This window comes from Thalassophryne amazonica, chromosome 14 (genome assembly GCF_902500255.1).
Source record: "Thalassophryne amazonica chromosome 14, fThaAma1.1, whole genome shotgun sequence".
Classification (NCBI taxonomy): Eukaryota; Metazoa; Chordata; class Actinopteri; order Batrachoidiformes; family Batrachoididae; genus Thalassophryne; species Thalassophryne amazonica.
Genome location: NC_047116.1, coordinates 20,072,435 through 20,088,927, shown reverse-complemented (window position 1 = coordinate 20,088,927; position 16,493 = coordinate 20,072,435). Strand labels below are relative to the sequence as shown.

Sequence of the window (16,493 nt, the reverse complement as noted above, 5' to 3'; positions counted from 1 at the left end):
GTCAGGATCATAAAGTTGAAGGTCTGCTTAGTGAAGAGATTATTAAGAATAAATGATTTGTTCTCAATGGAGAGAGAATTTAGTAGGGCAAACCGGATCAGTAATGTCAAACCGGACCACTCAGCAGTTGACCACAGTGGCACTTGAATTAACCACCTGTGGACACCTGACCACCCGCCGTCCCAGGCAGTGACTCCTGGGCCAGGTGGAAGAATCACAGATGACATGACGTCGCTCGCATCAACAATTTGGAGGACAAACTGTGGACACAGAGAAAGCATTCCCACGTCCAATAATGGCGCGTAGATCACAGACGGCATGAGCGTCCCCTCAGCCAAAACAGTCGCCTATGGAACTGCCTCAGCTTCACTAGGACACCAGCCCTAAATTTCCTTTTCCTGATTTTTTTTTTTTTTTTTTGATGGGGGAGAGGGAATTTAAAACTCTGGAGCTATCATCATACTGCTATTAAAGTAAAAGAAAAGTTTTTTTCAACTAATATGTTCAGTAAACATATTTCTCTTGCAACTACAGCTCCTCACCAGCAGGGGGTGCTGCAGCGCCCTCAGCACCCCCACTTTCTGGCCTCCTCCTGGTGGCGCTGCAGCTCTCCACTAAGTTTACACATTGAACATTGAGAGCCAGCTTGTTGTTTGTTTTTTATCCAACTGTAAGTCACCAGCATTTGTGTTTTGTTCTGAGATGTACTACCACAAGCGGCCACTGGAGGGTGACACTGACTCTGTATATAGGCATCTGTTGTCACCTATTCCATCTAAGTAATGTGACAGTTAAGGTGTACAAGCACCAAGAAGTCGCTAACGATAACCTATTTGTGTTCGCCTTCGTCTGACGTTTGTTTATCAATGCGCTACTTTGCTATCATCTTGTCAATAAATCACAGTCATTGTGGGAACATTTATCTTTTTCTGGTGATTCATCTACCTTGTTATTCAGAGCTACGCTATTAGCCAAGCTAACCAGCTCTCCTGATTACTAAAAAAGTAGTGAAGTCCATCAGCTGCGAGCCGTGGCAGCAGACTGTCTGTTCCTGCTACACGCAGCTTTGCTAGCTTATTCTCAGGGGAAGCTGCCACAAACAGGTTTGACTTGTTGCTAATTAAAGTGACTTAGATGCATGATGACATCAACACACAGTATGTTCAGACTATAATGAAAGAACATACTAAAAAAAGAAAGAACATACTAATACGTTTGCGTCTACACCTGGTTTTGTGGATGGTCCTGTATTCAAATATGCTTCGAACTGTTCCTTGTGTGGGGAGGAACCATTACGGAACCCCCCCCATGATGTTATGCAAAAAGCCCAACAACAAAAACAAATATGGCTGCTATTGGTGACAAAATAGACTGAAAACACGTACATTTTAATGTCATAGAAACGCTAAAGCCTCAATAGTATCCAGGCAAAATAGAAAGCAGGTGCTTTTCCTTGACATTTGTCAATGTTATTTGAAGATAATAAATTCTTTGAGAGGAAAGCAAAACTGTACAGGTCTTCTCTCGTGAGTCACCAAAAGCCTCTTTTACCCAAGGTTTAGTCATGACCTGTCGGTTGCCATTATGCAGATTTTGGTGGCCGTGTGATGTGCAACTGCACCAAAAAAAAAAAAAAAAACACTGTAGGAACAACCTTCTGATTAAACACTTGCTTTTCATACAGGAATCAAACTTTGTGGAAGCACTGTACGTGAGCATATGTAATTGATTTTGCGTAATTCCAGCTACAGAGTGGAAATGTAACCCATGGGGTTGTTGTTTTGGGACTTATCTGTGATCATAGTCTTTGCCCTGGCTATCTTAGCCTAGCACTTTTAATCATATTGATCACAGTCATTTGTCAACATCCGGTGCAACACCTCCCCACCCCACTCACCTCTTCCCAGAGTGAGCTCCCATTTATCGGCCGAAGGTCAAGGACCTTGTTAGACGTGCTTGCGAAGATAGCCAGGGGTCAGGGCCGCGTTTGTCCATCTGGTGACGAGAGGAAATGAGGGATAGGATTCCGGTAATAGATGAAAGATGAGAGAGCAGATGAAAGGAGGGGATATCTGGTCCTCTGTGAGTATTGATCTGTTTTTGTTTTCATGGGGTGAACGGGTTTGTTGGCCACAGTCCTGGCAGAAGTGCTGAGGTAGCGGCTGCGCCGGTCCCGAAGCCTCCTTTTAAACTCTGGTTGCAGAGACATTTATGGTTGGCCTCAGAGTTCTGCTTCAGCTACCTGCCGCCAGTGACATTACACATAAAAAAATAAATTCAATCAATAAACATAAACCTGCAGGTTTGTAAGTAAAACAACTGGAAAGCTCTTGAGTCATGAATCCTTTGCAAGCCATTAGGATGATGTGCAGATGCTGCCCTCTTGTGGCTTCATGCAGTACGCCAGAAATCTCAGTTTGCAAATAAAAGTGAACATAACACAAAATTGAAAAAAAAAAAATCTATTATGAACTATTCATGATAATCTATGAATCACTTTATTGCATGTATTGGAATTATAAAATGATCTGTTGGTTTAGCAGTTCATTTGTAAGTATAGTTAAGGAGATGTTTTCTTTTAGAAATTATGGTCAGTGTGGTGTAATTAATATCATTGAGTTATGGAAAACATCTTTCAGAATTTGTTATCAAGTAGCTTCAAATCAAACCTAAAGGTTATATCAAAGGCACTTTCTTCCCGTACATAAAAGTCAAAGTCCCATTTTACAGCAGATTTTTTTTTTTTTCATTTTTTACATATTTTGATCTCAGTAGTTACTTTCCTCTTTCATGATAACTTCACGAGGTGAAATTTTAGATTTATATGTCAAAGAAGTCTACGTTATACTATTTGTGCTGAGTGTTATTTTAGTATTGTTTAATTTGTGTGTTAACACAGCTAATTATCAGGTATTGTTACACCGTGTTCACACCGGACGCCACGCGAGGCCACAAATTCGCATCCCTCACCTGGTGATGGACACGCCACCATTGCCCGGTGTGTCGCTCTGCTTGAGCCGTGTTCTCACCGGATGCCACGCAACACCACAAATTCATCATTTGCTGCAGGAGCTGCGTCTGGATGTCGCCCGCTTTCAATGGTACTTCTGCCTCTCCAGGACCCAGTTTGAGGACCTCCTGTCCCGTTCGCGCGCACATATGTGAACAAAGAAAAAAAAAACTGGCTGCTGCTGCAGTTCCTCGCTCTCCTCTCCAACTCTGTCATAATTGTGTTATAAACCAGTCACCATTTGTTTTATTATACATCTATGTAGTTAATAAAAGTATCTTCATGGACGATTCGTTTGCGCACACACATGAAAAAAAAAAAAAAACTGGCTGCTGCTGCAGTTCATCGCTCTCCTCTCCAACTCTGTCACAGGCTGATTGGCAGAGACAGAACATGTCCACATCAAGTATAAATTCCAGACATTTCCACGTCACTACATATTCAGTCCCTGATTGGTCATTGCGGCTCGACAAGATGAAAAGGTTCAGATTTTCCAACTTTATTCGCGTTGCTTGATTCGCGTCCATCGCGTGACATTGCGTGGCTTGAACTTTTGTACCGCCACAACGCGTCCTTCCATAGGGATTACATGGCAACCTGTCGCCGCCGTCGCTCGCATGGTGTCTGGTGTAAACGCGGCATTAGCATGGTAATATTAGCTACTCTAATAGTGGCAGTTATTGTGGCTGTACGTTGGTCATAGCTTTTAATAACGACACTCAAACCATTTGTTATCAGAGCAACCATCCAGTCCAAAAAAATATACGTTAATCACTCATCTGACTTTAGGAGACTAAGCCTGCTAGCATTAGCTAACTTAATCACGTCGAGATAAGTGGGTGTATTCGGGCTTCATTCATCCTTGCACAAGCTGCACCTCTATACCAATTTATGGGTTGGCTGGGAGTTGGGCATAGTCAGGTACTGCCAAGATGGTGACATCTTAGAGCCGTCCTTTTTGCGCTTCAGACTTACTTTTCGGAAAACATATGGGTGATGTCACAGAGGGTTTATTTTATGTACACTCTATGGTAAACATGAATCAGATTTCTGGACCATTTACATTTGGATCAAATCTTGAATAGTCAGATTAGATAAATATTACAGAATGTGAACACTTCAATTGGGGTTGGGGAAAATCAGATTCAGGTCACTTCAGACAGTAATGTAAACACAGCCAAGATTTCCTCCCTCAAAAGCAAATCCTCATCTGTGTGTTTTGGATTTGAATGCAAACCCATAATGCCAAGTTGTTTTCCCTCTAATAAAAAAATAAACACAGATAAAGTAATCCAGAGAGGACAGAATCAAGTAAAAGTTATGTATATACACGTGCATTTCTTTGGGAAGCTTCAGTTCACATCATGTGAGTAAATCAGGAAACAAACTGTTCTGACAAAGTTAATGAAAAGGAATTTTTTTTTCTTAACAGATTTCTTTGGTAGATTAGAGAACAAAAACTATGTATATGCAGACGTCACAACACACAAACAACTCGCACACATTCGTACATGTTCACTCTGCCAATGATATCTCAGCGCCGATTTCTGGGTTAATAAGGCGTCGGCCGTGATTACATTGTTTCCGGAAGATCAAACACGCTCACATCCAACATAATCTCATGAATCTCATAAATAAAACTGGACTTAATAACACACAAAGTAACTCAATAATAACCTGAGGAAAGTTTTCTGAATGATGTTAGAGAGAAAACTATATATTTACAACATTTGTTATATATAAGATATATGTGCTGGAGACATATGGTGAGCTAAGAAGTGACAACCAGTGGTGAGTCCCATCCTTTTACATTAGTACATATTTTAAAACGTTAACGTGACAATCGTTAATAGCGTGTAACTATTTCTTTAGTGATGTGGCACTACGTAGAAGGAATAAAAACAAAATGGAATAAGGCTGATAAGATTCAATAGCACCTGACATACGCCAACCACTCTTTCAAAATGGACACCAGTTTACTCGGAGGGGGGCGTGTAGTCAGTGCAGCGGTAAACTGGGCGCCATTTGATAGAGACAGGTTGTGGTCATCGTAGAGCAAAAAGCCGCTTGGTCTTTGTGTTTTGGTCTGCGGCAGGTCTGAAAGCCACTCCTCTCCATCGTTTCTCACACATGCGGGGAAATAGCACCATCCTGTGGAAGCAACAAGTAAAGCCAAGGGGAGGACATCATAGGTCAGGACGGAGGCTTTACAGGTCTATGTCCGCTTCATGCACACTTGACAGCGACTTATGTGTGTCCGGAGACTTCCTGCCTTTAGCGTCGTTGGTGTTGGTTTCCTATAAAGTGGTCGAAGAAAAAAAAACCCATCAGATATTGTTAAATTATCAAGCTGATCAAGTGACCGCTGAAGAATCAGGGGGCTGCGTCCCAAAAGGGACCATGCGTGAGTGTTGGTCTTACTGAAACATCTCATTGTCTTCGATGGTGGCCAGCCAGAAGCTGTAGGAGTTGGCGTAGTAGTTGCACGTTCCTCGCCCGTGACACTCGATGAACGGGGCGCTGCGGAATTCCTCCAGGCAGGAACCGGGAGAGGCCAGAGCCTGACCCGAACCCTCAGCGCCAGAACTAGTGTGCTACACAAACAACAGAAAACGCGTTCAGATTACGCAGGCTTTCACATCGCTGACACGGCTCAACAGATGTCTTAAAGACACAAACTAATCAGATCCATCCTAAAAACACCCGCCACTTTTCCAGGACTCTAAGAAATGGCCCAATTATTTGACGGTTACGTTAAATGGAAAGAACCTGCTGTTTTCCCCTCCCCCTCTGTTTTAGGAGACAGGATGTGTCTCTGTGGGTGTGTCACAAAAAGTGCAAACCACACAGTTACACTCAGACCTGGAGATGGAGCTGATGCCGTTATACCACATGCGCTACCATGGTGGTGGGTGAAAAAGGTTTGCTCCAGTTAGCGTGATGAGCAATTCTTCAGAATTTTCTCATTTTGAACCTTCCGGCTCAAAGAGTGCAGAGTGTCTGCACCAGGCGACGTAGACAAACAAACATGATTACTGTCCATAGCTTTCCATCGGTCCCAGATAAGTTAACGTCATCTGCATATGTATCATTTGTTCTTTCTCTATGATATTTAGTGAACTTGACTGGGAGTTAGAATCAGTGTAATATAAGGTCACTGTTCGTTAGCAAGTGGCTCATTAAGAAGCGACTACAATACTCATTAACAAGCTGTGCATTTTGCATCCACCTCAGGTTCTCTTCACTGTTACTGTTGTATCACTGGTTATACACCAGGGCCCGAGTTTCATAAAGCTAAGGTAAAGGTACACTTACATGAGCATGTCTTTGCTTCACACAATAGCACGAATGTTGTTGTGATGACCTCACCCGCTGTGTTCACAGCTGGACGCTGTTCTTTGTTCTACCGGCTGCCACGCGCTCTGCGCTAGATGCTGCGTATATAAAATAATTATTTCGTGGTGGATTAATCTTTTTTTTCTGCAAATTGACCATTCAAAACAGCTCTAATCACTTCCTGAATCACAGAGGAGGCTGCAGGCGGAGCCGTGCACACCTAACAAGCTGCAGAAAGCATTTTCAGCCTTCTAAAAAGGTAATTATTTGTCTTGTTTACATTGTCATGGCTTGATAAAACAGATGCGTGTTTTTTCCTTCTCGTGTGCAGCTGTTAAAGTATGTTTATAACAGATTTAACTTCTTGTTATAATCCTTCAGACGAGCTGCGCTCTGATGCAATCCGCTGACGTCACCACTCGCTCTGTTCACTTCTTGTTACTGATGACCTGCACATAGTGTTGGAGATTAGATTGCGCCACATAGCACGACATTTGTGTCTGAAAGATTTTTTTGAACATTTCAAAATTCTCTGTGCGCAATAGCACGCACCAGCACCCCTCTGGCGTTCTGTCTGCAGCTGTTAAAGACCGGTTTACTCTCCAGCACGACATATCATGACACAGGTCGTGATGTGTTGTGAAGCAAAGGCATGCTCGTGTAAGTGCACCTTAAACCTTTAGTCTGTTAAATATACTTAGCTGACTACAGTGAAGCTGCATTAACACTTGCATGACTTTGATTCACGCACTAGCACGTCGGTCGTTGTGACGACCCCACCCGCTGTGTTCCTAGCAGGACACTGTACTTTGTTCCACCGCCTGCCACACACATGTGCTGGACGCTGCATATATAAAATAATTATTTTGTAGCGGATTACTCATATTCTCTGCAAGTTGTCTGTTGAAAACAACTCTAATCGCTTCCTGAATCACAGAGGATCACTCCAGCAGCGCTGTTCGTGCACACGCGCTGAATGAGCTGGAGAAAGCATTTGGAGCCATCTAAAAAGGTAATTATTTGTTATGTTTACATTGTCATGGCTTGGTAAAACAGTTGCATGTTCTTTCCTTCTTGTCTGCAGCTGTTCAATTATGTTTATGACAGATTTAACATCTCGTTATAATCCTTCAGACGAGCTGCACTCTGATTTGATCTGCTGATGCAACCACTCGCGCTGTTCACTTCTTCTTTACTCCACTTGACGAGCTGCACGTTGTGTTGGCGAGCAGATCGCACCACGTTGCATGACATTTATGCGTGAAGGATTTTTTTTAACATTTCAAAATTCTCTTTGAGCAATTGCACGCACCGACCCTCTTACATTCAGTCTACACCCGTTAAAGACGAGTTTACTCTCCTGCATGAAATGTGTCGTACAGGAGAATAAACCCGTGACTCAAAGTCATGCAAGTGTCAGTGCACCTTTAGTCACCCAACATTATCCGTCTAATCACTGTTTCGCATCGACGGCTAAACTTGTAGATTAGACATTTACATTAGTCGCCGATTTTCACGGGCATAACAGCCTTGTGAGCGCTGTTGCCAAGAAACGCCTCCAATGTGCCACAGTTTTGTTGACTACTGGGTTGGTCATTGTCATGAACAATCCAGCCTTTGTTTCGTTAACTGGCTTTATTAACATTTATGGACACATACGAACTACAGAACGACGTACTTAGCTCTTAGCCTAGCAGTTCGCCTTCTGCACTTCCGACAAGCTTTTTGTGTCCACAGTGCTGCTCAACATAACAGCGATGCCAGGTGGCCAAAGTGAGAACTGTTACAAACACATCATGGCAGTCGTCTGCTGCAACTGTGGCCAAAAGTGGAGGAAGCTCTCCTTTCAGAGGAATACGAGTGACGTAGGGGTGCTCTTGAGTATTCCATCAAGTGGTGGTACATGATAACTGCCTTTTTTTTGTTTTGTTTTTTTCTTGAGGTAAAATACTAAAGTTTTATCTACTAAAATAAGATTAGCCTCCTCTGTACCAGGCTAAAATTTTAGTCGATAACGCAAAACTTTATCTGACTACGCACTTTGTGCAATGACTAACATCAAAAAATTAGTCAACTAAGTGAGTTTATTCGACTAAACAAAATTAGACTGCTTTATAAAACCGGGCCCAGTTGTACAGCTTCATGGTGGAGCGGCATCAAGAGGGATTTTCTGAAGATAGCAACATGAAATTTCAGATACAGTTTGCCAGAAGGCACATGGGAGACTCGAGCAAAGATTTGAACTTTTTGGCTTGTAAAGGTGGGCGGTACACCAGAGTCACAGTCCTAACCGGTGTGATAGTGCATCACAATACGGATTGAGCAATACTGTCAACACCGTGATAATACAGAAGACATGTTGGGCTAATTTTTTTAATGTACCAAGGAAAAAATAACACAAATGCAGTAATGAAAAATAATGCCAAATATCCAGTAATGTTGAGATCTATAACCACTTCAGCACAGCTCTGATTACCGCTGTAGCGCTAGTGGAGTTGGGATATGAGCTACAGACAGAGGGGAGGTTTATGTGGCCATTCATGCTCCCCCCCCAAATCAATGTTCTAGTGAGTCCAAACACCTGTCAACAATACTTTTCTTTTAGGCACGTGATAACTGGCATGAAAACAGCCCTTACATTTAGTTTCCCCAATTACTTATGAGCTGTGAAAATTGAGGTACTACTGTGTTACTACCAACGGCCGTAATTCCTGACAGTTTAAAGTGACAGGCTGGTAAACCCTCAGGGGTCCATGGACTCGCCAGAGACTCCACGTCAGTGTTCTGCTATGTTTCTGGGCCCATTAGGGTTAAACCAAGCTGAATGTCCACATGACAAGCAAAACCTGACCTACAGCACAAAAACTCATCATATTAAACTTTAAGATTCAGACAACAGCAAATTCTGCACAACATGACACCTATAAACTCAGCTGGTTTATTTATTTTTATTTTTACCATGACGAAGGAGTAGCCGATCCACAGAGAGTCCCAGCCGCGTGGGCACGGTGGGATCATGATGCTCTGACTGTGCACGGCGATCACCATAGCTGGGGCCTCACATACAGCGCACCTGTGCACACAAACAGCAGCACAGTCAGTGATCGCCACAGACAGAGTTCCAGATCAGTGCTGCAAAACGCTGACGTGCCTGCTTATGAAGGGTTTGATGCTTTCGCCAGTGACCGGTGCCATGCTCATGGGCATTGGCTCAGGTGAGGTGAGCCAGTAGGAGTAATCGTTTCGAGACGCAAAGTTGCACACATTGTCAATGTTGCAGAAAAGGAAGGGCATGGGGCTGAACTTTCGTAGACAGCTCCCCGCCGTACCTAAAACACAGCGGCACAAGACGTGTAATGTATCTGTCGGGTTCATCAACGCCTTATTTCGCTGTCATTCTCACCCAGGTCTTGTCCATGAGCGCGCTGGTTTCCTTGTACGTAAAGCAACGAGTAGCCATCGTAGATGAGAGAGGTTCCGCCTGGACACTGGGGAATTTCGACTGACTGGCTGTGCCGAGTCACCAGGAAACCGTGATCCATGGAAGAGGGGCCGGGAGGACCCACTTGACCAGGAACACCATCCGGTCCAGGCGGGCCAGGGTATCCTCTGGGTCCTAAAGATACGGACAGTTTAGTAACTTGTGGTTGTGAGGGTACGTTTTATTTTATGTCTGCTTTCATCTGTGTGGTCCTCTCACCCTGCGGACCCGGCAGACCGGGCTCTCCTTTGGCTCCAGGATGACCGTTATGTCCAGGAAAGCCGTCGTCACCTTTTGGGCCCAGGAGGCCTGTCACACCTGAGAGACATGATGAAGAATGGTGAGGTCAAGGATCCCGATCATGAGGCCACACTTTGAAAATCAGTGAAATGAAAGACCTTCGGCCCTGCTGATCAGTTCCCTGTTTCTTCAGTATCTGTGTCTTGAAATGTGTGTTTGTCTCACAAACCAGATTACTTTTTGATTCTGCTAATTTCATACAAAAATTTGCAAAAAAAGATTAGAATTTCCATTCACCCCTTCCCTAAAAATGCAGTTGTGTCCATCAGCGCTGCAACTAACAAGTTACTTTTGAAATCGATTAATGTAAATTTATTTATTATTTATTTTTGGTCTGTTTTCTGATTTTCTGGACTAGACACCTGCATGGACTCTCATCAATTGTTGTGTTGTGTTGTGTTCTGTATTGTAAACCTTTTTTGGTAGAATGGCCTAAGGAGAGGGTCGCCCCTTTGTGTCTGGTCTGCTTGACGTTTCTTCCTCAATATCATCAGAGGGAGTTTTTTCTTACCACTGTGTGTTTGCTCTAGGGGTTGGTAAGGTTAGACCTTACTTGTGTGAAACGCCTTGAGGCAGCTTTGTTGTGATTTGGAGCTATATAAATGTAATAAATTAAATTAAATTGAATTATCCTTTGGGTCATTTACCAGTGAATCATAGCCATAAATTCTAGCAACAACCTTAAACCTTGCATTCAAATATTTTAGTTTTTATTAAACCATTACTTAAAAAGCCATCACTTGACCCAGCTATCTTAGCTAATTATAGGCCAATCTCCAACCTTCCTTTTTCTCTCAAAAATTCTTGAAAGGGTAGTTGTAAAACAGCTAACTGATCATCTGCAGAGGAATGGTCTATTTGAAGAGTTTCAGTCAGGTTTTAGAATTCATCATAGTACAGAAACAGCATCAGTGAAGGTTACAAATGATCTTCTTTTCGCCTCAGACAGTGGACTCATCTCTGTGCTTGTCCTGTTAGACCTCAGTGCTGCTTTTGATACTGTTGACCATAAAATTTTATTACAGAGATTAGAGCATGCCATAGGTATTAAAGGCACTGCACTGCCGTGGTTTGAATCATATTTATCTAATAGATTACAATTTGTTCATGTAAATGGGGAATCTTCTTCACAGACTAAGGTTAATTATGAAGTTCCACAAGGTTCTGTGCTAGGACCAATTTTATTCACTTTATACATGCTTTCCTTAGGCAGTATTATTAGACGGCATTGCTTAAATTTTCATTGTTACGCAGATGATACCCAGCTTTATCTATCCATGAAGCCAGAGGACACACACCAATTAGCCAAACTGCAGGACTGTCTTACAGACATAAAGACATGGATGACCTCTAATTTCCTGCTTTTAAACTCAGATAAAACTGAAGTTATTGTACTTGGCCCCACAAATCTTAGAAACATGGTGTCTAACCAGATCTTTACTCTGTATGGCATTACCCTGACCTCTAGTAATACTGTGAGAAATCTTGGAGTCATTTTTGATCAGGATATGTCCTTCAATGCGCATATTAAGCAAATATGTAGGACTGCTTTTTTGCATTTGCGCAATATCTCTAAAATTAGAAAGGTCTTGTCTCAGAGTGATGCTGAAAAACTAATTCATGCATTTACTTATAAGGTTTTGAATAATCAGGTCCCATCTTAGGGACCTCATAGTACCATATCACCCCAATAGAGCGCTTCGCTCTCAGACTGCAGGCTTACTTGTAGTTCCTAGGGTTTTTAAGAGTAGAATGGGAGGCAGAGCCTTCAGCTTTCAGGCTCCTCTCCTGTGGAACCAGCTCCCAATTCGGATCAGGGAGACAGACACCCTCTCTACTTTTAAGATTAGGCTTAAAACTTTCCTTTTTGCTAAAGCTTATAGTTAGGGCTGGATCAGGTGACCCTGAACCATCCCTTAGTTATGCTGCTATAGACTTAGACTGCTGGGGGGTTCCCATGATGCACTGAGTGTTTCTTTCTCTTTTTGCTCTGTATGCACCACTCTGCATTTAATCATTAGTGATTGATCTCTGCTCCCCTCCACAGCATGTCTTTTTCCTGGTTCTCTCCCTCAGACCCAACCAGTCCCAGCAGAAGACTGCCCCTCCCTGAGCCTGGTTCTGCTGGAGGTTTCTTCCTGTTAAAAGGGAGTTTTTCCTTCCCACTGCCGCCAAGTGCTTGCTCACAGGGGGTCGTTTTGACCGTTGGGGTTTTTCCGTAATTATTGTATGGCTTTGCCTTACAATATAAAGCGCCTTGGGGCAACTGTTTGTTGTGATTTGGCGCTATATAAATAAAATTGATTTGATTTGATTTGAAAGTGACACACGCATAGATAGATAGATAGATAGATAGATAGATAGATAGATAGATAGATAGATAGATAGATAGATAGATAGATAGATAGATAGATAGATAGATAGATAGATAGATAGATAGATAGATAGATAGATAGATAGATAGATAGATAGATAGATAGATAGATAGATAGATAGATAGATAGATAGATAGAGCATAAATATGGAACAAAAGCTAACATACTCGTCATTTTCATTATCATTAAATGTATTAATTATTTTCTGGATTAGACGTTTGGTCTGTAAAGTGCTAGAAAATGGTGAAAAATATCGATCACTGTTTGTCAAAGCCCAAGACAGCATTTTTTCCAGAATGCAAAGATATTTAAATCGAATAATCTAGAAAATATTCAATAACTTTATTGACTACTAAATTTAACAATCAATTAATTGTTGTAGCTCCAGTGCCTATTTATGTCAGATCCAACATTATTTCCAAAAATGTGTTAAAAGATTGCATTTTTTATTTTTATTTATTTTTTTTCTTATAATGTTCTGGCTCCACTTTTTTTTTTTTTTTTGAAAAACCTCTTACCAGGTTTTGTGAAAATTAGTTTAGAGACACAAGTTAAATTATAAATTCTGTCAATGAGTTCATTGTCTTGTGAGAACAAATATTTCCAGCAAATTTTATAAAAATCCATTCTGAACTTCTGCAGTAATCCTTCATGACAAAAAACAGACAGGAAGTGAAAGATTATATTATTTGTTGTCAGATGTAACACAAAGTTCACCTTGCTGTCCTTTCTGTCCTGGAAGCCCAGGTGGCCCCTGCGGTCCTGGAAAACCAGGACTTCCCGGGAATCCAGGTTCTCCTTTGATGAAGGTGTGGGGACCAGGGGGTCCAGGGGGGCCTTCATTACCTGAAACAATATTGTATCATCAGCGGACAGTTTCCTGCTGCTCGCGTTCTTCATGGAGGCCAAATGGTGAGATAAGCAGATATGTTTATACCCGCATGAAGAGAATGACATCATCATGGAAAACTGCCAATAAAATAAAAAGTTTTTATTTTTACCCTTCTCTCCAGGGAGTCCTCTGTCACCAAGTTCTCCTTTGAAACCAATGTCCCCCGAATCGCCTTTTGTACCTAAAGTAGATATTTAAAGACATAATAAAACATTAAGCTTTAAACACTCACACACACACACACACACTACATGTACTGTATAAAATCACTCTGTGTGTGCTCACCTGGGAAACCCGGAACACCCTGTAATCCCCTCTCTCCTTTCTGTCCATCAATACCTGGAAGACCTGGTTGTCCCTGTAACACACGCATGTCAAGACTCTTATCGCAGCTGTCAGGGAGGTCATGTTTTATTGACGTCTGTCTGTCTTGCGATGATACTGTTCTCAACATCAAAGGAATCAGGATCAAGTGTTGGATCCTGATCGCTAAACTGATCTGCAATCCTGATTACAAGATCGAAGGAATCGAGATCAAAATGTAACAACACAATCAAAGGAATCATGGTTAGCAGTTAAAGGCAAAGTCCTGATCTGGATCTACAGGAAGTGGTAACTTCCAGCTCTACCTTGACCAGGGGTCAACCTCTCCACAAACTCTACAGACGTGTAACCTCTGTTCTATATCCCCCAAATGGCCTCACGGTTAGCGAGGGGACAAAAGGTGTTGTTATAACAGACAAATCAAAATACTGCGTGTTTTCCACTTGTCCCTGAGCTATTCAGACCAGATAAGCTAATTAGCAGAAAGAAGTGTAAAATGTGCAGTACTTTTTGTCACAAGAACCAGGATTGGAAAACACTAAGTTATTACAAAAGAGAATACACCCAATCCGTTTCAAGGCTTCTTGATGGGGGTGCGGGAATCCTGATTCCTGTTTTGACTGAAGGGTAGGGCTAAGGGTTATGGCCACATAACCCTTCAAACGATGACTTTTCCAGACCACACATCAAACAAAGGGGTCTGAGAAATTCCCCAGCACATTTGGAAAACAAGGTAATAAAAATACAACACAGACTAACAGACTAATAACAAAGTTGTGAAAACAAGACGAAACTGAACTAAAGTGGAACTGAGTACTAAATGTAGAAAATCCTACATTCAATACACATTTAATTCAGGAAAGACAAATATTCTCTCTGCCTTGATGAGTAATGCACATTAACTGTGTACTACAGGTTAGTACTGTGCAGTTCAGTGGTGAGTGACTTACAGGAAGTCCCGGACCTCCAAGGTCACCTTTATGTCCTCGCTCGCCCTGGGCACCAGGGAAACCTTGTAGCCCCTTTTCTCCCTTTGGACCATCACTGCCTGGCACACCAGCAGCTCCTGGTGGACCTGGTGACCCTGTTTGAGAAACACAACAACACAACGTGGCATTACAACAGTACTGACTTGGGCCATAACTCCGTTCTGTATGTTGGCAACATAATCTCCCACTTGGATTAAAAAATGTATGTGACAATACCTGGTTCTCCAGCTTGTCCTGTTTCTCCTTGCTCTCCTTTTGGTCCGCTTAATGATAAGCCAGGGAGGCCCCTCTCTCCGATCTCACCCTGAACACCCTGAGGGCCTGGAAATCCTTTGTCGCCTTTGAGGCCGGGTACACCTGGGTGTCCAGGGGTGCCAGGAAAGCCAGGACTACCTTTGTCACCTGGAACAGGACAATGAAGTTCAGACCACGATGACCACTGAACGAGGTCTTGTGTGGATCAAGCAATAAAACAGCCTCACCTTTGCCGCCAACCACTCCAGGTTGTCCTGGGAACCCTCGGCCGGGTAAACCTAGACAGAGCAGCACAAGATCAGATCCTTAAAACAACTGGTTTCTGAATGATGAAACAGGGCACCTTTTGGTAACCTTGCTATAATCTGAGGAAGGTTTGTTTGTTTATGTGGATGACAGTCATTTGCCCTTTAGCAATCGAGGTCACTGGGGTTGAAGGTCAAAATTGTTTGTTTGTTTGTGTGTTTCACTCCATTGTTGACCAAACATGGCTCACATATGTAGGTGAGTTCTGGAATTTGCCAGGCGAGGTCAGAATTGACATAAAGTAAAAGTTTGGGCTCAAGGTCACATCTGCCTGTCTGTTTGTTGGCCTCCTCCTTCCAGGTCCTTTTGTCTGTGAAGGTTGGCCCTGAAATTACCATTTTAAAAAAGAAAGAAAAAAAAATTTAAAGGTCAAGGTGAAGGAATCTGATTTTCAAAATGGCTTAGACCAAATGTTACGCTCAATTAGGTGGATTCCAGAGCCAGAGGTCAATCATTTTGGTGAAAGTCAAGGACACTGTCATCAAATGTCAGATTTCCAGAGCTGTTATTGTCTCCATATCGAGTATCTAAAGACCAACAAACAACACAAAGGTCTTTGTAGTGATACTAATTTCTTTTACAATAGCTATGAATTATTCCGATATCATTTCTTGTCACATTTACAAAGAATTCATGTTATCAAACTGTAACTGACGACTGTTTAGTTTTACTTATTGCAGTTGAAGTGTCATGTGGATGTGAAGTCTGCTGCGTGAGTTTTTTTTTTCTTGGGTCCTGTGATGAGCTTCATGCATCATCATGCTGGTGGGCTCATTACAGGTTATTCAGCAGAGCCATAATTCTCTGTTCCACCTCCTCTAACACTAACCTGGGTCTCCTCTCTCCCCTGATGATCCCGGGATTCCATCTACTCCAGTCTCTCCTTTCTCTCCAGGTAAACCAGGGGGTCCCTGTCGGCCAGGTTCACCTAGAACAAACCACGTTTTTCCACAGAATTTGTAACAGCTTTAGTGGCCTTGTACAGGCACTCCACAAATACTCAATGTACGACGAGTGCAAATATGGACCCGATTAACAATCAAATTAGCCTGTTACTTACCAGGCCAACCATCTTTGCCGGGTTCTCCTGCAGACCCGGGCAGCCCGGGGGTTCCCTTCTCACCTTGTCTGCCTGGCTGACCTGTACAACACAGATCCACACAGAGTAACATAATTAAGACCACAGTTCAGATAACCAGCCCCCCCCCAAACCACCAGCCACACA

At 42.5% G+C, this 16,493-nt stretch overlaps 1 protein-coding gene across 2 annotated transcripts in view; it reads right to left on the bottom strand.

Annotated features, from left to right (window-relative positions):
• Positions 1 to 4,317: 4,317 nt before the first annotated feature.
• Positions 4,318 to 16,493, bottom strand: part of col4a1 (collagen, type IV, alpha 1) — a 105,720-nt gene continuing 93,544 nt past the window's right edge. For both annotated transcript variants that reach the window (XM_034185807.1, XM_034185808.1), the window contains exons 39-52: positions 16,329 to 16,409; positions 16,098 to 16,196; positions 15,190 to 15,240; positions 14,924 to 15,109; positions 14,669 to 14,802; positions 13,680 to 13,752; positions 13,504 to 13,575; positions 13,220 to 13,348; positions 10,047 to 10,145; positions 9,750 to 9,962; positions 9,498 to 9,675; positions 9,305 to 9,419; positions 5,432 to 5,604; positions 4,318 to 5,307 (exon numbers count right to left, since the gene is read on the bottom strand). In XM_034185807.1, coding sequence (XP_034041698.1) covers positions 5,226 to 5,307; positions 5,432 to 5,604; positions 9,305 to 9,419; positions 9,498 to 9,675; positions 9,750 to 9,962; positions 10,047 to 10,145; positions 13,220 to 13,348; positions 13,504 to 13,575; positions 13,680 to 13,752; positions 14,669 to 14,802; positions 14,924 to 15,109; positions 15,190 to 15,240; positions 16,098 to 16,196; positions 16,329 to 16,409 — 1,685 coding nt within the window. In that variant the 3' untranslated portion in view covers positions 4,318 to 5,225. The remainder of the gene's footprint in view (positions 5,308 to 5,431; positions 5,605 to 9,304; positions 9,420 to 9,497; positions 9,676 to 9,749; positions 9,963 to 10,046; positions 10,146 to 13,219; positions 13,349 to 13,503; positions 13,576 to 13,679; positions 13,753 to 14,668; positions 14,803 to 14,923; positions 15,110 to 15,189; positions 15,241 to 16,097; positions 16,197 to 16,328; positions 16,410 to 16,493) is intronic.